Here is a 22,495-nt window from a genome sequence, read left to right on the forward strand (position 1 = left end):
AAAGTTCTACAAATACTAAAACGGCAAGGTGTCGAACTTATCCATAGTGCCGAACCAACCCTTACTTCCCCTATGAGTGTTATTGATGGATGGATGCCAAAATAAAAAAAAAATATTTTTTTTAACAATTAGCAAAATTCTTACCGGTAATTCAAAACTCACAAAATATAGGTAGCAAAACAAACGCAGTGAACCTATACCAATCACGATACAAGTGATCTTTACGAAGGGAATTGAATATTACTTGCCGTTTCTCATTTCATCTCATCCTTTTTAAATGCTTGATATTTATTTTTTTATTTATTTATTTATTTACCAACATATATGTCTTGCACTCTTGAGTCTGTGACATATTAAGTACTTAAAACCTATCCTACACCTCAGTCCTAAGTTATTCCCCTAACATCTCCCTTGATCCAGTGTCGCTAAAATTGAAGGTTAATAAAATGTTTTATTTAAATGCGTTGGTAGTTAAATTAAAATCAAAGTGATGGGACCATGTATTGAATTGCCTTGTCATAGCTAGTAACGGTTCGTTGTATCCATATAAGGTATGCCTATTCTGGCCGACAAGTAAGTTACGAGAGCGAAAAGGTCTCGATGGCGCGTAGATATTGATCTTCTCTAGTAAATAAAGGATGTCTAATTCGTTTTTTAATATTTTGGCTACAAATACACATTGGTTAACCTTAAAACGGTGTTCGAGCGTCTGTAGGCCAAGCAGAAGGCAACGCGAGCGAGAACTTGGCATGGTTGTAAGTCTTCCGAATTGGTCGCATTTTAAAGCAAGTCTTGTAAACTTCCATTGTATTGCCTCTTTTCTGTTAATCATCGTAGTGCAATTCGGGGAAATATACAAAGAAATTTATTGTGTTCACAAAGTTCAAAGGTTGAGATTGCTTATACTCATGAATGCAAAAAAAAAAATGCTTTTATAAAGAATATGGATTCTCAATGAAAGTGGTCATCTCATTTTTTGACAGTACAAAACACAGAAATAACAGATTTTTGCACATTACTGCGATGAAAACGAGTGATAACGAATAACTATAGCGCAATGGCATAAATTAATGAGCAATACTTAACCACAAACCTGTGGAAGTTGCTCTTGATTTTTTTTTGCACAAGACAAAGCCATTCATTCTGTCGGCCCATTAGTGCAGGTAGAATTCTTAGTTGTTGGGATGGGAAAACAAAAGCCAAACCACAAACGAACATGCTCCCTTCCTCCGCTTTGTGCCAGCACGCGATCATCAGCCCATTTAGACCAACTCCACAAAGCGGAGGGATGTTTTCCTTCTTTTCGTTTATTGCACACATCCTTTTTTCCAGCACATATTCAGTTCTCCTATACTAGAGGATGAGTTTTTATATACAGGACGAAGCCACATCCACTACAACCGGCATACAACCGAAAAACAAAAGGGCTTGGGAAATCTACTCGAGTGCTTTTTACTCAGAAATATCTTCGATTGTATCGATTGTTTTTTTCTTCTACCGTTTGGCATTGCGTTTAACGTAGCTCGTCGCGGAAAAGCCTGCCAACCATTTGTGTGCTGAGGGTGGATGCGATGCCAAATAGAACATATTACTCCGAACCCCTCCTTTGACGGACAAGTCGTCCGTGCAGGGATAGCCAAAGAAAAGAAGGGCTTCCGGTGCTTCGTGCCATCTGCTTGATGTGTTTCCCTTCTTTGTTTATTTCGCCACCCCTTTGTGTTGCGTGTGGCCATCGATTTCCGGCAATACCGACATTGGCAGATCCCATAATCGGTAAAAAGTGCGTCGTTCGAATGGTAGATGGAGTCATTTGTCTGGCATTATGCCTTATGGTCAGTCATTGTTTATGTGTACCGGTTTCGAACGGTGCTTGCCCACCCACCGCAGCTAAAGAAGCGGCCGTTACACGCACACTCCTAGCTTCTGAGTGCAGCCCATTGTCGTAATGGCACCTTGGCATGGCGTATGGTGGAGTGTGAGCTAGATTTGAGTGTTTTTGTTGTTATTGTAAGTCACAGTTGTTCGTGCTGGATTGTCCAGTTTCTGGCACCTTTTGGGCAATCTTCTGTGTCCAAACGTCCAAAACATGCAAAGCGTACCTTCCCGTCTACAACGGCCATTGGCGTCGATTGTTTTTCGCTACCGTACTCTACCCTGCTAATGTTGAAGGAAAAAGCAACCGAGAAACAGAACGATTTGATAGCAAGTTCACACCGAAGAGTTTGATTTATCGAGGTACGTTTTAGGCTAAATTAAAGATTATTTATAACCTGTAGAAACCATTCAGCGTAAACTATAAATCAACGAATTGGAAATTAAGGTTCGACTCGAGGCCGCTGACCATTTGCGATTATGGAATCTCGATGGGTAGCTTTGGGGCCGCATATTTGTCCTAAGCCAGGATAGAGAAGCCGACCAAATCCATACTATATCAGAAAGGGTTTCGTACGGTTCCTTCAACGTACTGGTGGCACGTTTTTTGCAGTTGTGGACGAGGCAAAGGGGAGTAAAAGGACCCAAAAAAGGTAGGGTCGATTATCGAGATTTAAGGAAGCATTCATAAAATTGGATAAATTCTGTCAATAAATCAAATGGAGTCGGTTGTGCATACGCGCCTGTCGGGCTCCTAAGCTGAATTGGATAAGAATGTTCGAAATAAACATCCCCCCTCCCTAAGCGAAGTTGTTAGCTCGAGGAAAGATCTATCAACGCTCAAAAACGTCGAACGGTGCCGGCGTGCGGCGCTGGCTTTTGAACGAAGTTAAAAGCAGACATAAATTTGCAAATAGACTTCATTTTCGCGTGCACCCGAATGTTTGGTTGGGAAAATTGTTTCTTATCTTTCAATTAGGTTCATTTTTGTGCGGATCGTTTGTGGTGGAGCAAACGATACAGCACGAAGCAATGTTGTACACTGCGGTCGGAAAGTACTTGCCAACAGAGAAAATGTTTGTGGCGTTTGGAGTTGCATGCCGTTATGAACGAAGCGTAGGGAGGAACTGTTTTGTTTTGGTTTTGTTTTACGTGCTGAACGTAGGTTAGTATCCTATGCTTACACAGGTGAACTGGGCAATGATTTGTACATTCTGCCACTGCAAATAACAATGAAGCAGCTGGGTAAAACGCTAACCTGTGGCTAGCTTGTTCGTTTCCAGACAGTGCTTGAAACTGTAAAGAGTAAAACAAAACATATAAAGAGGCATGAAACCCCCCCCCCCCCACACACACACACACACACATACACACACAAACCCAATAAGGAAAAACATCGTCATAACCGGTAAAAAGTGTCTGAAAGTCGAAACAAAAGCACGCGAAGGAAAAGGAAGTACAAAAAGTGAATCCAGAATATTAAGAGTGGCAAAGCGAAATGCTTACTTCCCTTCTTAGTATGGAGACTTTGGTCAGATGTTAAAGCATGCAAGCTCTAGCAGTGAGCAAACTGGTTGCATAAAGAGAACGAAAGCAACGTCCGTTTAAAGCGGTATAATTTTGAATGGTCAAAACGGAGTAAAACAGAGAACAAAAACGGCTTCGTCAATATTTGAACTTCAACCCAATGTTAGCTTTTCATAACGAACACACACTCACACACGCATGTATATATATTCCGGTATAAAAAGTAAGTGTCCGGCGCAGTTTTGAAATTTCCTCCACGTTCAACCCCAAGCGGTAAGGGTAGCTAGATTTTCTTCGTTCGCTTTAAACGGTGCTTTTAGGCTAGCTAGCTGAGTTTGAGAAGTGAAGAAATAATTTAGTTGTCTAGTCGATAGAGGCCAAAGTCTGTATGTATGTGTGTGTATCTATCTGTATGGTTCAAGTTGAAAATGAACTAAAACGGGGCTTCAAACCACGGAGAATTTCAAATTTCCCACAGGAATTTGACTTCCGTTCTGCCAGATAATCTGATTCACTTTCAATATAAGATTAAAAAAAAAGATCGATTGAAAAGCATCGACAGAACACGTTGAGAAAAATCGAGAACGGTGAGCGGCTAACTCTCTTCTGAGTTAAACGGAAAAGCTAGCAATGAACCTGATTGATGCAATTATAGTTTTTTACAATTGCGACGATTTCTTTTGTAGGAGATTGAATGTTTTATAATTCGAAAATATTGACAAAATATCTAAACTATTAGATCCACTTTTACAGCTGGTCTTTAGTTTATTAGATTAATACCATAGCATCCATAGCAAGGATTGACTAACTGGCAGCGAGTTACAAAATATGTCTCGAGTGCCTGTATAGTCCAGCATGACCACGTAGGTTGTTATAGCACAATCAAAAAGAAGATTATTAAAAAAATACGTAAAACAGAGGGAAATTTTTTGCTTCGTTAAATATTGTAAAACGTTATTGTTTAGTAACTTATAAAAAGTATGGCGTGGACGTTTAGTAACTTATCAAAACTCACATTGGCGCACCGTGAACAGTTCCTTAGACAATTTATAGAAAAATCTTCACATGTCTTTGAGGACACTCTTCAGCTATGCTCAGGAAAAAAATCGTGCTGATATTTTGAAAAACCTCTGAAAACTACGTATAAATATTAAAAAAAAAGTATGAAATTCATACACTGAAAGTCTGAACGTCTCGATTTCTTACAAAACGACCATGTAGCTACCCAACATTGGCCAATATGGTTCTTAAATCGCTTAATTTCAGTTATTAGAGGTCAATCGATAACGTTGGGTTTACATAGCCTAAGCCAAACGTCTTATAGTCCGAAATATCCAATTGAAGTACTATAGTTACGGAAAAGGGTGTTCTGGCAGAAGGTATGGTTGTTATCTATAATTTTAAAGTTTATACATATTTTAGGTGTATCATGAATGAAGTACTGGTGACAATTTGTCAGTTTTTTACGTAAGTTGCATATTAGAATGAGGTCATCGTATTTGTTTTAGCAGGTTTTATAATTTACATTCATAAATAATGTAATGCAATCGTTCAGAGCATATATGATTTAGTTGTCTAACGAAAGAACATACCAGCAATCAATAAGTCACTGAAAACCTAGCCCACTTATGGTACAAGGAAGCCTTAACCGACAACGGTTACAACAACCGGGGGGGCACAACGCCCAAGAAAAAAAAATTGGTGCATACTGCAAAAATGTTAAGAATTGTGAAAAACCTGTTTAAAATTTATGAAGAAATGTGTTATATTTATTGAGATATATTTACATTTATTTACCTAAGAATTTGTTCCCAAAAAGTAGTAAAACAAAAGTCAAGGATTTTTAAGCAAATCTTTTTATTTCCCACACACGCGTTAAAACATCTAACACACACACACACACCATTTGAATCGACATTTATGTAAGCTGTTTGGTTTATGCACGTATGCCAACCTGCAACAAAAGAATGTTAATCGCTAACCCTTGAAACGGAACATTTAGCACAGGTAATCGTTGCTGATTGCCACTCGTCGTCGTAAAGAACCCCATTCTTCTATTTTTAAAAGGAATTCTGGCGTTTGTTGCATACCTTTTCCATTCCCATTCAAAGTCGTTCCTGTCTACAGCGATTCATACAGTCATGTATGTCATCGGTTTTGCTTCTGTTCGGATTGTTTCCAGTTCAACATGGTTTTTGTTTTTGTTTATGCGGTACATCATTTTTGAACCAAGTCAGCTATCCAAAACTTTAGATACTCTTAGGAGAAAGACTGGAAGGATAGACGTGATCATGGTTTTTGTTTCATGGCTACAGTCTAATGACTGATAAACTACTGGGGCTTCGTCTTTGTCCTCTAAACCATTTGCCGTTGTTACAAAGAAAAGTAAGCAATAGCAGAGAATCGGGACACAACAGACATGGCTATACCGGAAGGATTGGTTGTAAGAAAAGAAGTACAGAAAATATAAGCGATAATAGAAGAAAATATAAGGGAGAGGTTATGCAAAAAAAAAAAACAAAAACCATCTAGAACCAGACAGCCCCAGAGACCTTTTTATTCACATTGTAGTATACAGGAAATGATTTCAACCGAGCCCGTCCAGGCGGACGGATTGTATAATTATGGGACTTTAATCCTGGTGGCCGCTTCTGGCTACTGTTCTGTTGACTTTAGCTTCAAAGTTGAAACGAAAAGCAAGGTCTATTTTTAAATTATGCTTCATGTCATTCCAGTTTTCATAGCTCGACAGCACTGCTCGCCGCCTTCGCTCATTGTGCATCCAGCATGGTTCTGCTTGTTGTACGTCCTGCCTTGCATGCACATATTGTCCTTGGTTGGGTTCCTTTTTTATCTCTCTCCAAGTCCACACAATGTTTCATTTTTTGGAGCAAGAGTTGTTCTTCATCTTTTTTTTTGCTGCTGCTACTATTGCTACTTTTACCGCCCTTAAGCTCAGTTGGTTTTCACCTCCCTACGGCTCCTCGCATACATGGTTTAATGGCTCTTGCTACCAAGGAACTGGTTATGAGATATATCACGGCCTCAATGGATCGCTCAGTCTTCCGTTGATCTGGTCATAATTTATCAAAAAAGGGTAATTTATAAGAGATGAGTACTGAAAAGCAATCCTATCCTTTTCAAGGCTCTGCCCTGGAGCGAGACATGATGATGGGAATTCATAAGAGATTCGTAAAGGGCTTAAACATTGCTGTGTTGAAAGTATCATTAGTCGAAATGAGAGAACTGGATGCACTTTTTGCAGTGACAGTATTGGACAAGGATTGTAGGCAAATAATTCTTAAATGTGTCTGTGTTGCAGCCACAACTTATGTTCGGTCGTTTTTATAAGTTAAAGCTAAACTATTGTATTTTTTATTTAATTTTGTAAAACCTTTACCAATGGTTAAGAAAAAACTAGATTGCTAAGACATTTCATGTTCTAAACCGTACCAAACCGGCAACAACCTTGTTGCAAACCCATTATCTGTCTCTCACGTTTGCACCAATTTAACGTCTAATTAACAGACAGAAAGTTTTGTTTATTTAATCCTACAGCAATTGGAACGCACAGACGACAGTTTTATCAGCCGTTGTCGGTGGAAAAGTAAATAAAAAAAAACCTTTTCCAACAACCCTTAATGCCACGATGTCACAAACTCTTCCTTATTTAATCACTAAAATCCACTAAAGTTAGATAAATTTTATATCAGGCCTTTCTTTTATGTGTTTGACCCCAGAAACGAGCAGCGTCCTAAAGAATGCTCTACACCAAAGCGAGGGTCTGGTGAGTGGAAACTGAAACTGTGCACGAAAATTGTGCCAGAGAATTATGCCATTAGGGTGATGTTTCGCTGACAGCGCCTTAGGAGGTGATTTTTCACTTTGCACCGAGTATTAACGCGGAAAAGCGCTATTTTCTTAAGGGTCGCTTGGGCCGGGCACCGGAATGCTGCTGGCGATTCAACCAGTAGAATGGCCAGTAAGCCAACGGCCGACTTGAATTTATTATTTCGACCAAATTTATGGGCTTCTTTTTGCTCTAATTGCTGTGTTTTATGCTTTCCGTTTTTGAAGCCTCTAAATGATGCTGTTCAAAGCCGGCGGACGGTCAGCGCAGGTTACAGGAGGGCCCTCGTCGAGGTAAGCGAGGCAGGCATCCGTCTTTCAAAACGCTGAAAAGTGTTGACCGGGAAAGCATTCGTTCGGGTGTGTTTTTTTTAGTGATAAAGGGTCTAGAAGGGGCAGCTAGAAGGAGAGAAAAAGGATTGTTCCAAATGTTTTCCCTCAGGCGTTTATGTAGAAGCAGTTTTGGTGGGGCTTGACAAAAAGTGAAGGTCTGATATATCGGGTTTTCGGATTTTCCTGAAATGTCTCGAACAATGCTTTACGACCATTCCTACGACGTAACGCCAGGAGCTGTGACGATGTTTAGAAAAAGAGCGGTTTTATGGTGCCACTGGACACCATTAATGCTTGTCATTCAACCCCATTGCTAAGGGATCCCTTGTTAAGCTATAGATTAAAATTAAACAAGGAATATTTGGAGCAATTTATTTAGGAGACCAATACCTGCTAAGCTAACATTTAAAGTGCTCGTACAAATAATGTCAAAGTTCTTATTTTAAATCAATGTAAATTGTATCAATATACAAGCGTATTGATAACTATATTATATGTTTTGGATAATTCTTTATGCTAAATTAGAGCATTAACAAAATACTGGATTATCATGCCTAAATTGATATTCAAACCTCGACTGAGAGGTTGAATGAGCAATAAAATGTCAAAATATGACATATTTGAAGAGAAGAATATAATGATTTTTACTCTGATTAAGTATTTTAAGTATTTTAATCCTGATTATTTGAATCATCATAAATATGAACTTTTGTATATTTATATTTTTTATTATTCTTATATGCTTATATTCTTTCTTTGTATATGCTTTAAAAATATAATTTATGCTTTGTTCTAATCCCTCACAGTCAACAAATGATACACACTCAAACCCTGTTGAATAGCATAACTCAATATTTACCCTCTTTCATTACCATTTCTCCGCAGGCTGCGCGTTTTTGACGTACTTCAGTCCGGAAAGCGCCGTTAACGGTCAGGGCGCGTTACATGAGAAGCAGACACTACCTGGGGTAAGTTTGATTGTGTTCTATTACGGCGGTGCCTACCGTATGCTAGTTTTGTTTCCTGCTTTTATTTCGATTGCTACATAAATTTAGATGCTAGACGGCCCAGTACGAAAGAAATCCGGCGCAACACCTTTGCGTGTTTTTGGCGAGCACCTCCTGAGAAAAGCTGATATTTTTACCGTGGCAACCACCCCATTTCCCTCATGAGTACCCTGAGTGACCTGATGGAGTGTTGGGTGCCATTTTACGATTGCCTGAAATAAACCCCGGAGTATGCCTTCAACCCTTGCCTACTAGCTTTTGGGGAGGTGCGTTAGAGAAGATGTTAAATTTATATAGCCACGATTGTCCGATCGGAGGATTTAACCGGGCTGTTCGAAAGAAAGAGAAGAGTATACATTTCTCTTTCTATCGACACCTCCAGGGAGGAAGCAGACAGCAAGGGAGGTAAATAGATTTTACTATCGGCACTAGCTGGGGCTTTTCTCATCCCGTTCGACGTAGAAATCTATGTCACTCCACTTCCGGCACGCCACCAATCCTTTCGCAAGGTACTTTTATGGTCGATAAAGGAATAAAATGAAACAACAGCTTAACCAAGCTGCGCTACATTTTAGTGCAAGGAACAAGAAGTGGAGCAGACATTCCACAAAGCAGCACAAAGGATCACAGTGCGTAGAAGCTCTCCGAAGCAAACAGTATCCCGTTCGGTGCCCTTTTCGATAGTGTGCGTTTTTCCAGTACGGTTTGGAATTGGAATTCAACAAATTATCCTACGGCTACCGGTATTCGGTAAGCTTGCTGGGGGTAGGCTTGCCGATTGAACAGGCAATTGAATAGGGCTTTGAGGGCTTAATTTGCTGGTGGCACGCTTACGTCTCGCTGTTCTTGCGGCGTAATTGACACCGAGAAACATCGGGCCGACTAGGTGCGCTGAAGCTAGTTGCCTTGTTGATTGGATCAATAGATTTGGTTTTATTGAACCTTTGAGTAGGTTGATTGATGGTACTCACCAGCCAAGTTACGCACAACATCTACCTTTTATTGAACAATTTAGTAAGATATTAGCAATTGCTACACAGAGTTTGTATATATTTTGTTGTAGAGGCAATAGTTAGTCTTATATTAATTATAATAAATTTTATATAATTTACTTTCTTGTATGGTAAACTTTTTCAAATGTTATGAAATATGTTCCAATCCATACATACTATGTACATTTGATAACGGAAGTGCAATGACAGTACCGTAATGTTCACCGAGAGCAGATGCAAAATGCGACACACTTAAAGACAGTCACTGACCGAGGAACTGCTTCCATATGATTTAGATGTCTTACCGATGGCCGGAGCCCGAGATCGCAATCGCAGGCAAATGCACCGAACACATGGACACATGCATCCGTGAATCGTTCAACCGTTAACCGATTCCGGGTAGGAAATAGAAACGGAAATGGAACCAACCCGTTGTTCTTCACTTTCATCGCCTTCCTGCGTCTCTACTGCATATATGGTATATGGTGCGGTGTTTACAAGTACAATTTCGCTCCCAGCCGTTTCTATGGAGTATATTTTTAAAAAGACCAGCAGCTCCCTCCATCGATTGCGCGTATGTGGGAGTGTGTGTATGTGCCAATTTTGCGTGGAATCGATTGTGATGCGTCTTTACGCACGTGAATCGTTATTGTGCCGTTCGGTGCGGCAGTGGACTGACTCTCTCGCTCTATCTCTCCCTCTCTCTGTCTCTCTACGAGTCCTTCACCATTACGACGTTACGGCTAAGGAAGCCGGGACTAGAACGGGCAAGCACCTAAGAGTCGGAAAAACACTAGCCGCTGTAATGAAACTCTCCGATCAGGTCAATAAAGCAACGAGGAAAATCGCTTTGTTGGTTGGTTGGGATTTTTTCCTCTCTCCATGCGTCCTATTTTTAGCGGCCGCATCGACCATCGCGAGTCGATGGGCCTCGGCGTACATGCGCTCATGTGCTTCTGGGGTTTGTTTATGCTCCACTTGACTGGAAAGATTATGAGAATATGATTCGATCAAGATGGAGCGTGCATTCGAGCGTGCGGATGCGTGTTCATCCATATAAACATGTACGCTTTGTATGGCGTGGCGGCGCGTTGTTAATACTTGTTTGCAGAGTCTACTGAGGCGGGGAATGGCGCACAATCGCGCGGTTGTGATGAAAATGCGTGTAACGTCCGTGTACGACTGGGCCAATGGACGTGAAGAAAGTGCACCAGATTCGGATTTCCGTTCTGTATCAGTGACAGTAATTGGCCGTATCTATCGATGCAGCAGCTCCATTATCTGGTTGGCTGCAGGTTTTGGGGCCATGTAGTTTTGTTGTACGACCAGCAGGAATAAATACATCAATATAAAGCTTACAAGAGTCAGGAAATGAGTTACATACTATAGTAGTTTAGTACATGTACAGCTGTGCAAATCCCGCTTCAACAAAGATATTTATTTTATCTGGGCTTCTTTGTGGCTTTGAGGTATAGTTGTGCCTATCACGCTTTTGTATACGATATCTTGTATGTTAAAAACAAGAAGTTGATCAAATGTTGTACATTGTGTAGATACTGAATTTCTAAATTTCACGTAATCTGTTTTGAACAATACATCAACTTCTTCTACGATGATTAGTCATTAGGGATTTTATTGATAAATTACACGCATTTCTTGATTGCCATAAGTGGCCTTCTAACCTCCGTTGTTCCTGTCTACCTCCATATCATTCCCCTCCGTTGCACTATCTTTGTTCCAATTACTGAAGTCAATCATGCTATCATGCATGAAGTTCATCGATGTATTGCCTTCTTGCACCACGCTTCCTTCGGTTTCTAACTTCTAGGTGTAATTTGACTGGCAGAACCGGTAGACCCATTTACATCTGCTGTCTAAACATCCCGACTCTACGTACGGGGTGCAGGACCCGAACACTGAACACTCGTGGTGCGTTCTTGAAATGTTTACTTGCGCTTACGGTACATTGTGTGACGCAGGTCATACACTGCGGGGGATCATGGCGAGTGTGAAGGAGAAGGTCCGCTACACGCTACCTCCCACAACCAGCACACCATTTTATTGGTTAGGGAACGGAATCTAAAACGGGTTCGCTTACACCAGCGAAACTGCCGGTATTTTAAACAAGACGTCTGGCAGTAGAAGAAAACTTTCTTCCACCTTCCATCGCCATGCATTTGCATGGGTGGAATGCACGCACATGTGCTGCCTCGCCACCAGCGGTCCAACCAACACACGGAACCACGATCATCGAAAATGTCGGTTTTCCTGTTGCCACTGCCCCTTTGCGATGATTGTGCGTCCGTCCCATCCGTCGTTTCGTTTTCCTACCGATTCCTGTTTGATTTTGGAGTTCAATTCGTCGATGGATGTTTTCTTTACCCGTACCCCGTTTCCTTCAGCCATATTGTCCTATCTGCTGGTATGGTCTGGCATGGGAGCAACCAGACCAGGCACGGCCGACCAAGAGCAGGAGAGTGGGAAAAATTTTACTTCCCAACCCGTTCCAATTCCGGGGGAAAAGCGAAACCCCCGTACACTCTCGAAACTCAGAGTTAGTTCGCCAGCCAGTCGATCTTGCGCGCGCACTCGAGGTTAAACGTTGCTCACTGGTAGCGGTGTGATTCGATCCGGGTTTCGTGTTTCTTGTCGCGCTTTCACTTTAGCGTATAACTTCTTAAACAACTCCTAAGAAAGGTGAATAATCGTGAATGTTCTGTGCTTATTCGTACCATTCGTAACTATTTGAAGCAGTGTACATCTATGTCGATTTAATTTTTTTGATGTTGCTCTAGTTGCTAGTTAAATTTAACGCAAACCGTACATTTATTTGTGAAAGTTTACCTGATCGAGTAGCTTTAGTGGGTCAGACGGTAGAGCGTAGATTTTGGGAGAGGGTGTGAAAAATAACGTCGTATTTTGGCAAAATTTGCTCCCAAAAAAAGGCCATTGTGCAAGTGATTTAATTTTCTTATTGCCAAAAGATCATCGCTCGCGTGCTGGTGACGTGTTACGGTGGTGAAATATTCCCATTCGTGAATGTTTATCATTGGTGGCCTGGTGCTGTTCTGTTTAGCTGGCGGTCGCTGTTGCTGAACCGCGGGTGCTGTGCATGGTGAAGCCGGGCAGAGTAGCGCCAAGAAATCTATTGGAGTTTGGAGCTTCACGATTGTCATATCAAATTACGAAGTTTTGCTGAAGCATTTTATTTTCCTTCTTTGGAAGTTGTTTTTCGAAGAAGGGAATATAACAACAACTATAACAACAGCAACAAAAAGTCGCTAAGTGCTTCGCTAGATGAATGTTAGTGGAAAAGATCTATATGTGAGCGAAAGCAGCAACAGAAAAAAAAGTTGTGTGTTGATGTGATGTGCTGTGTAGTGCTGTGACACGCTGTCCAGTGTTTGGTTTAGCGAGTGGAAAAGTAGAAAAAGCTTTCAGTTCCAACCAAGTTCGTCCAAGGACCGACCACCGTCGACGGGGCGCGGGGACACTATCCTCTCGAACTTGTACAGCCCGACTGTCATCCAGAAGCGCCGAGCAGATTACGATGATGGATAATGCTAGTCTTTGGTATTATGATCCGTTATGGGTAAAGCCGTGTTTTTCTTGCTGTTCGGTTCTATCGTTTTGCTTGCGCATTCAAGACTTCGTTACGTACCCGGCTCGACATGAGTCATGCCCGATTATGATGGCACAACAAAAATTTGCTCTAGTTTGTAGAGAAAACGATGCATCGTTTCGGGAACGGAAATGATGGCAAAAAGAGATGTAGTCAAGCTGTAACGATGAGAAAAATGGCTTCACTACTAGCAAATGTATGATGTTGCATGTGTTCGTATGTAAAATAACTAATTTAGTATATTATGTATGACTGCACACTAGGTTGTCGGAATCGTTCTGCTTAAACAGTAGAAATTTTGTATTTGTAACAATTTTTTTAAATAAAACATTGAAATTCATATCTGAACATTTTGAAAGCAAGTAGCATAAAGATAAGGACGTATATCATTTCAGTGCCAATCATATATAAATAACATTTTCTGATTTTCAATATCACACAATACCTAGATGTTTAACAATGATTCTACATACAATGGGATACTACATTTTAAAATCATTGGTAATTGTGTATTTACAAACTCGATTGAACTGAGGTTCATTAAAAAAAACTTGTTGAAATGTGCATATTGTTACATTTTGAGTTTGTTTGCACAAATAGTGATTGCACCAGCAATGCAAAGTTATCCCCATCCCTTAATTTCAACACGTTTCCACCAACAGAAAGGATTGCTCAAGAGTTCTCGTTGCCCATGCTAAGTCGTGTCTGTTGGAAGAATTGAGGATCTTACAGTTACATTTTCGATGCCTTACAATCTTGCTGGTTCAGTCCACCTACGACAATCCACACTGTTTGCTAGTGGGTAGGAAGCTGTTTGCTGGTTTGACTGTTTGTACTTGGGCAAGTGTAAAATGAAAACCTTAAAACTGGGGCGTTGAATGAAGCTTTGAAACATGTTGAAGTCTAGATGGAAACGATTTATCACTCGCACCTTCCGTTCCCACAACCGTGCCGTTCACACTTGCCTTTTAACGTAGCCAGATGAAGCGTCGATTGCGCGATGGGCTGACTCAGAAGTTTTACCGGTTAGTGCAACTATGTGCATACATATACCCTGGTACAAAGTACCACGGTCAAAAGCATGAGAAAGAGTAGGGTTATGGTACTCGTACTGGTGGTTTGGCATGGGTAAAGGTAAAGGGGAACCGACAAGAAGTCGCAACATACATGGGATGTGTTTACTCACGTTGTTGGTCTGTGATTGGCACGGATCGATCGTTTGACTACGTCAAACGAGGCCCAAGGGATTGGTACGCGAGCGGGGTCGTTATGTTGATGGTTCGAAATTAATTTCATTAAAAAATCAATGGAAATGTTAACGGTTGCTCCGGGGAGCTACCATAACGGGAAGGTGGCACAAAGAAGCGATATAATTCCATATCGGAATGGAGGGATGGAATGGAGCAAAGGAGTAGAGGAGTAACACATATGTAGGTTGCAAAACGGTGCATGTGAAAGCATTTTCAGGTGCGGCTCAGCGAGGTTGAATGTAATAATGGACAACTGTGATGTGTGATACTTTCATTCGAATTTATGCCCCTGTTGTTTTTAGCAGTGTTGGTTGCCAAAAGCGTTGAGTGTTGGTAAAACAACGATTTGAAAAAATCAACAAAATTAATTTGGTAAATAGCATGCAAAATTAAAAACCACTTACTGTACCGGTTAGCGTAGCCATATTGTGCTAACCTTTCGAATTTAAGTTTAAGGAATAGATTGAATGGAAATCTAAAGAAAAAGATTTATTTAGCTAAGTTCAGCCAAACAAAATAGCACTTTTATAAAGTTGAAATTTTCAATCTTCAATTTTTTGTATATAGCGTTTCTTATAGTTAGTGGCATAAGATAAAATTATTTAAAAAAAATCCAATACTATACTCAGCTTGAAATAACAATAGCCTCACCATCGTTTTGTTTTTCAATAATTGTGGAACTACTATACTGATAAGGATTCTTTACTAAAGAATGTTAAAAAAATATTTTACACCTTTCAAGTACATTACTGTAATATACTGATGGGATTTTTTATATGTGTCAGCTTTTTTATGTGGAGTTTGGCAGTGAAAGGCTGAAATAATATAAATACTGTACACAAAACCACACACAAAACTAGCCTGCGATTTTCAGCCTATATTATTTTAGACGCAACGCTAGAATTATAGTTTTACTTTAGGTGATGTAATTTATGTACGATTTGTCTGGCAGGCGTGTTTTCTATAATCCTAAAGTGCATTAAAGAGATAAGGTGGTGGAATCTAGAATCAAAGTGTGTGTAGACCAGATGGTCTCATAGCATGTTGGTTATAACCCAAATTGAACGTATTTTTTTTGACAAGATAGGTGAAAAATTTTGGTCAAACAGGCTTTCTGGTAGCTTGACGAATACACAAAACATGCTTAAAATCTTCATTCAGAAGAAGAATTTTGTATTGTAAAATATCAATCATATATTTTATACACATAACATTCTAGGAATAAAATCACATCTTATGGATTCAGATTGGTTAAGTGAATCAACAATCCAAGGGCAAAGATATTAATTGCAGATAGTGTTACTCAATTTGTTGCAAATAGTCACACACCAGGTATTTTATAATACCTACGCTTTGTGTTTTTAAACTAGGCTTATAAAATAAACTGTTATGAAGTGTCAAAGCTTGACGGCTTGCTGAAAACTTGATATCTGCAATATGTTTGTAAAAAATCCAGCCTAAAGTATTCCAATGCAATCCAAAACATTCTTCTATTTTTTTAAATTTCTTGATCTATCCATGTGTTATATTACTTCATCCAGACTTCATTACTATTACAAAACAGATGATGATGCTATTTTTATTGCAAGCAGTTCATAAACAAAATAAGTGTAAATTCATTGTTAATTTAATTCAAGCAAAGAAAAACAATACATTACGCAGTACACACCATAATTCTATTTTAGGAATAAACGCCTTTGGGTAGACCCATGGAAAAAAAACACACACACACACACACAAACTTGTTTTGGCGTTTTTCTTCTGGTTCACCAAGTGTACAAAGTACAGCATGGGCCGTATTCATGCTTCTAGTACGCTAGTCGAGGATGATGAGATTATGGCTGAAGAAACCCGACATGTGGGATTTGTACACACTCTTCGTTTCACGCTTATCAAGCAGCCACTAAACCACGAGATACAAACAACTCCTTCTCTTTCTCCACCTCCAATCACTTTTGGGCATTTCTCCCCTTCTCATCATCGAGTGTGGCATCGAACAGGAAGCATCGCAGCGCCAAACTGTTGCGAACGCTTCGTGCCTTTATGGATGTGATCATTGAAGTGGCTTTACCCGTCTGTCCTTGTGTGTTTGTGTATGTGTGTATGTACGCCATAGCGAGCTTCTTGAGTTTTCATGAGGTTTTAATAAACTTTCGTAAAATAAAATAGCACGCAACTTGTTCATTTATTATGTAAGTTGTTTCACACTCCCCGCACACTCGCCTTGTGCGCCACACACGAACAAAACTCGTGCCAATACGTGGGTGCTCGCGGGTCATAGTTAAACCTTCGGCAAGTTCGAGTGGTTGGCCATTTTTTCTTGATTTTTCTTCTCGAGTTTTCCACTCCGTCTTCTTTCTTGCCTGGGTGGGTAATCCTTTTCCTTCGTTCGAATGATCCTTAGCTGTCGGTGGTGGTGGTGGTGGTGGTGGTGGTGGCAAGCGTGTGTTGTACACTGGGTGTTAAGGGCATGAGCGAGACCTTTCGATTTTGATAGAATTTTTTGTACGGTCTCGTCGTGGGTACGTGTGCTTGTGTATGTGTCCACTGCCAGTGTTACAAGTTTTGTGTTAGTGTATAAACCAAAGTAAGTCTCGCACACGGCACGACACGCTGTGCACAGGCCTAACTGAGTGTTGCTTCATGGGCGGCAGCGCAGAGGGCTGCGTTACTTTAACGGGTCGTGAAAAAATCCTGCCACGTCCGATCCAATGTGTGTAGAGGGAGTTATAACTTTTAATTTGAAACATGGTTAAATAATCGCTCGGGCGAATTTTCCACTCACCGTTCGGGTTGTGTGCGGAAGCCGACCAGTGGATCCCACCGTCTTGTTTATTATGCAAGGGAGCATTTGTTTTTGTCCACGTATGTGTGGTAGCGCTGCCGGGAATTGGAGGGGATAATGCTTTTTGGGGTTCCTTCCGAAAACCATCTTTACAAATTTGTGAGTTATAAAGTTTTAAAATATTATTCGTCTGGGCCACTTGTTGAGAGCACATAATCGCTCCTTCGAGTGCTTGTTTGCTAATTATGATTGTGATTTGTTGCATGAGTGTCTGCTCCGGCATGGTGAGTAAAGGTTAACCCATTTGTTTTTTGACCGTTCACGTCGTGCAAATTGGGAGATTTAGTTTTTTGAACAGTCTTAAAAAATATGTTTTAATCACAATGTTTGGCGGTTCAAGCCAAACCCTATGCATTATGCAGGATTTCTGATTCAATAGGATTATAATAAATTCTACAAGAAAGCATACCCACTTAATGGGCCTTTCTTTTCGAAACACGCTGGTCTAAAAACTTTTATTGTCGTTAAAAACAGAACAAGCGAAATTCTTTAAACCATACAGGAAGTAGAAAAAAGATGAACAAAATATCTCAAAACGGAAGGTTTAATTTTCGCCTTGTTGTACACGGCGTTGAGCGTTCTGTTTGAAACTGCTTTCTGCCTTCGTACATTCCGATCGTATGTCTGAGCGTTTTTACTTATATTTTCATTTTTATTGTACCGTGTTGTTGTTTTTGCGCTTCTTCCCCCGGACGTATCGGACGTTTACGACATCCATTACAAGTTGGTTTTTCTTTGTGATGTTACTGTGGCCACTAGCAGCCCGACCTTCAAGGTGGGCCAGACCACGATGCAAACACGTGCAAACAATGTTGCGAATGGTCGAAAAATATCGTACAATGAGTCTCAGGTGTCCTTTTTCTTAATAGCTGTTGCAAAATTCAATTCGCGCAAGCATTGCGACTTGGTGGGAAGCGACGTAACAGGAGATAGTTCTGGAAAGTGCACGATGAAGACAACTAGCCCGGCGAGACTCGACATAAAAGTGGCTCGGTTGACTTACGCCACTTTCCCCTCCGCCATGGCGGACCGTGCAAATGGGAAAGTTCTGAAACCTTCGTCACGGTGAGAATGCTGGGTGGTGACAATTGTGTTGGATAAATCTTTTTAATGTTTTCGGGGTACATGATGTTTTAAAAACTATATTTTCTGATCAAATCCCCTACAGAACTTTTACCGCGGCTTAAGTAGAAGCGGGAGAACGTAATCTAACAGCTTAGTGGAATTTGATCAAACATGTATGACCATTTTTTCTCGAAGGACCTTTTTAGCCTCTTTAACTTCTTCATAGTAAGCTTGTCCAGTCGTATAGAAATTGCTGAACCAAATTGCGTCGAAAGTATTATTGAGAGAGGTGATACTTCTTCGTAAAAGCTTGCCCTGTTTCAAGAGCATACACGCTCTTCCAGGGGCTTTAAAAGTTCAACCAACTTGCAAAAGTTGGGGAGCAATATTTCTACCATCTCAGACGCCGGTCGAGTGCTCCACCTTCGTGACATACGGTGGCTTACATCGAGCCCTGACCGACGCCCACAGCGAGGGGGGAGCACTTTTTGGTAGTAAATTTTTAATACCACTAATGCTTCTCCTCTGACATCGTGATAAGTTTATCATAGTTAATGATCCTACCGAGTCTCGTGACTGGTCTCGGACGATGTCGATTCCGTCAGCGTCGACCACTCCACCGAACGAGACAGAACATCGTTGCTCCGGTCATCGTTGCGAGTCGCACGGGCATCGTGCACCCGTAACTCTTGCCGAACAGATGTCCAATCAGCTCGATACGTGAAGGGCAGACTGAAGGACGAAAAAGTTCAAGCCAAGTGCCCACTCTGCCCCTTCCGCTTCGAAGGCCAATCGACATCAAAACCTCGAGAAGGGAAACGAACGCACGCGAATTTGCAAAACCCTATGGGAAGGGTGCAAGGAACGTACGATACCATGTACGGGAACCTTCCGGGGCTGATCGACCCGAGGCGATGACATTACCGTGTACTACCTTACCGTGCAGATGCGAGATCAGGAGAAGGGTTGAGTGTTGAGGGAAACGATTTTCGTTGAAATTCATCACACAAACCACTTTCGCAGCCGTAGCCGGTTGGAGGTTCGAAGTCAGCGTTTAGAAGAGTTTGCCGGGAGTGCTCGGCCGGCAGTGACATTCTCGCCAGATCTCATGTACAACTCATTGATAATATGTGCACATAAAACGATTTCAAATTGATTGTATAGAATTATCGGTATGTGCGCCACATGTTTGTTCCTCCGTTAGTTTCGTCTTTTCCGCACGCTTGCTTGCCTTGCAGTTCGCATGTTGGCACCGGGCACTCTTCGACTTCAGTCCGGCACGGTGTCTGCCTTCGTATCTCATGCCATCGGAATGAGTAGAGCCGTGTATATGTGTATGTGTGCAATACTTGATGATTGCTCGATTTTCGCTGATTCAGCTACAGTTCGATACGATAGGTTGTCTATTACCTCACTCCCTTATGCTGCCTGGGAAAATGAATCTTAGATAGGCACCGTATGCTTCACACCCTTACAGTGACGCCAATAAGACTGTTTTCATATGCTTAAAGACATGTCTCAAATGATTATTTAATGTAAAGTAATTGTTCGGTTTTTCATTCTGTAAAGATTAAAGTTCAGTGCTAATGAATTCACATTATTTTACCGTGCGCTATGCTAGCTTATTTAATGTTTAATTGCATTCCAAATGGGAGCAAACTTTTAGCACACACTGTGCTCACAGAGCATAGCCGTTAGGGTTTTTCTTCACACAAACATACCGTCAGCGTTCGGCTGGTCAGCGTCCCTCCTAAACGCTGGCCAATTCTCAACGATGTGATCTAGTTAGAGTTCCATATCCTTCCAATTGCGCGTGGGTATAGTCTGTTCTTGAGCGTGAGAAAAGCGAACACGATTGCACTCGGTCAAAAGCATCATGTTTGCGCTGTACATAATCAATGACATTTTCAGACGCACGCTTTCCCAGTGTCAACCTGGGCAACGTTTGGCGGGCTATTGCTTTTACTCACTCAATATCAGAAATGGCGCTAGATGAAAACCCCATTCTCGATGCTAGCGATCACGGAGGGATTGGGAAGAAAAAGCAATGCAAGGATGAGTTCCGAATCGATGTGTTACCACCACGATGCTAGCAGTTGCAGTGTGATCGCGATAGGAAAGAAATAATAACTGGCTGGGAAGGAACAACCGGAGAACAGTCTGATGACAAAGCGTTGAATTGATGCGGCATAAAATCGATGAATTATGTTCAGTTCATTTTCAAAGAAAACTATAAACAAAAACACTTTATCTGGCCATAATAAACTATGATGATGCTGATGATATCAACAATTGATTTCGTTAGTAACTATCAGATGCCAGGATTAGCACGTAATCATTCATTAAATCTCAATCCAAACTATCTTTCATCCATCTAGATTCATTAGGGGGAATCTAAAATCACATCTGAACACTTTACACCTCTGGCCCCTTCTGTTATATCGAATTTCGGGTTTAATTTGAAAATGTAGTTACAATGGTTATTTAATAAGGTACGAGCTCGTCCGCTTCCCATGATTTGTGCACAGTTGTCTTAAACTTCGATTTTTCGCATCATTTATTGAGGAAGGAAATTTGACCAAAAAAAAAAACTCTCATTCGATGTCGCAGACACAAAATGTCTCCTCGTGTGCTCGATTGCTAGAACTATTATATTGAGCGTGGCGTACGAACTGCATGCTGGAAAATGACGAGAAAGCAGTAGAAAAGGGACTATTGTTGAACTTTTCTTGAAAGATGGCAGCCCTGGAATCAATTTCAGACGGTTCATCGATAGTACGGACGAGAGCTACGGCCCGACGTGGGTATGCATCGTCTCCTAGCGGTCACATAAATGATTATTCATGTTCTTTCCCATCATTGGAGAGTGTGTGTGGTCGTCGTTGCTGTGGAATTGCTTTTTATCGTTTGCCCCCGATGCACCGCTTTCGAGGCTCGTTTTCACACTGGACCCACATTCCTTTTATCCCCCCCCCCCTCTTCCCCTTTTGTCAGTGTCACCATCACTGGCCATGCATTTCCGGTCGAAGGAAAGAAGCTGCGTTTTGGTGTGCCGTTTTTGCTGGTCTTCTGTGTCTCTTTGCATCCAAGCGGGAGCTGCTTTTCGTCTGCTGCTTCGTACGCTATTTTGTCTCGCCTTGGTGGACCGTAAACGAAGTTTTAAAAGCGTTCAAATATCTCCTTGCGCTGCTCGCACTGCTTTGCCGCAGGGTGATGGGAGATGATTCCATGATAGGTTATCGGATGGCAAAATGGACTGATGACTTGAATCTTTGGGGAGCGTGAAAGCGAACATAAAAAAAACCTTCCCCGGTAGCATTATTTTGGGGCCGGGACGGCAACTTGGGGACGGGACACATTAATCACTCGACAGCAATTTGCCACCCTCTTCGGGAAACATGGATCACAAGAAGCTGAGGCAACAACAAAAAAATCAAACACATACACACTCCCTTACAAATACACATCCTATATACTGAAAGGACGTACTTTCCATCCGGAATGTTCTCGAAACGACAGAGAGCACAGAATGAATCAGTACTACATTATAAGAACGAATTTCAGAGCGTTGCCTTTGGGTGAAACGAAGAGCACTGTCAAGTGCGAACGTCCTACAAGCGCCGTGGCACATCGCACGACCCAAGGAATGGATATTGTGAATCTTTAACCAACACCAGGCATTTGCGGTTTTTATATTCGTGTCAGTTTTGCCTGCGAGCGTCTGTGGCCGGGCGGCTTGGCAGACCCCGTGGCGGTGGTGGTGCGAAATTTCAAAAGTGCCTGATTTAATTACCACAACTTTCCACAGTCATCAAACTTTCAATGGTCTCGGAGGAGAGATGAACGCAAACGTAGCTCTGGTGAACGCTGCCAGTACGGAGGATATGGAGCTGAAATCAGTGCCAGTGAATAGTGTCAAACTATTTCGCTTCTGTATGGGTGCGAGCGTCTGTGTGAATGGCTGAAGGAAAAAGTGTAAATCGTGGGCGACTGGGCTCAAGTGGGATTAGGGCTGTGGCGGGCCAGCAGACAGATGTAAGAGGGGAATGGAAAGAAAAATCCCAATTCACTGCTGAACATAATCATGCTTGTTACTCGGTGCCCCTTTTGTGAGATTGCGCTAGAAGTGTATG

General features: G+C 41.4%; 1 protein-coding gene across 11 annotated transcripts in view; it reads left to right on the top strand.

The window, feature by feature from the left end:
• LOC121593624 (CUGBP Elav-like family member 4) overlaps positions 1–22,495 on the top strand; it is a 330,070-nt gene that overhangs the window by 33,437 nt on the left and 274,138 nt on the right. For 8 of the 11 annotated variants that reach the window (XM_041916157.1, XM_041916158.1, XM_041916164.1 and 5 more), the window contains exon 2: positions 8,467–8,549. In XM_041916157.1, the coding sequence (XP_041772091.1) occupies positions 8,467–8,549 (83 nt within the window). Of the gene's footprint in view, positions 1–8,466; positions 8,550–12,167; positions 13,173–22,495 lie in introns of those variants that run through there. The other 3 variants (XM_041916166.1, XM_041916163.1, XM_041916165.1) reach the window with 3 other exon arrangements.

Source organism: Anopheles merus, chromosome 2L (assembly GCF_017562075.2).
Source record: "Anopheles merus strain MAF chromosome 2L, AmerM5.1, whole genome shotgun sequence".
Taxonomy (NCBI): Eukaryota; Metazoa; Arthropoda; class Insecta; order Diptera; family Culicidae; genus Anopheles; species Anopheles merus.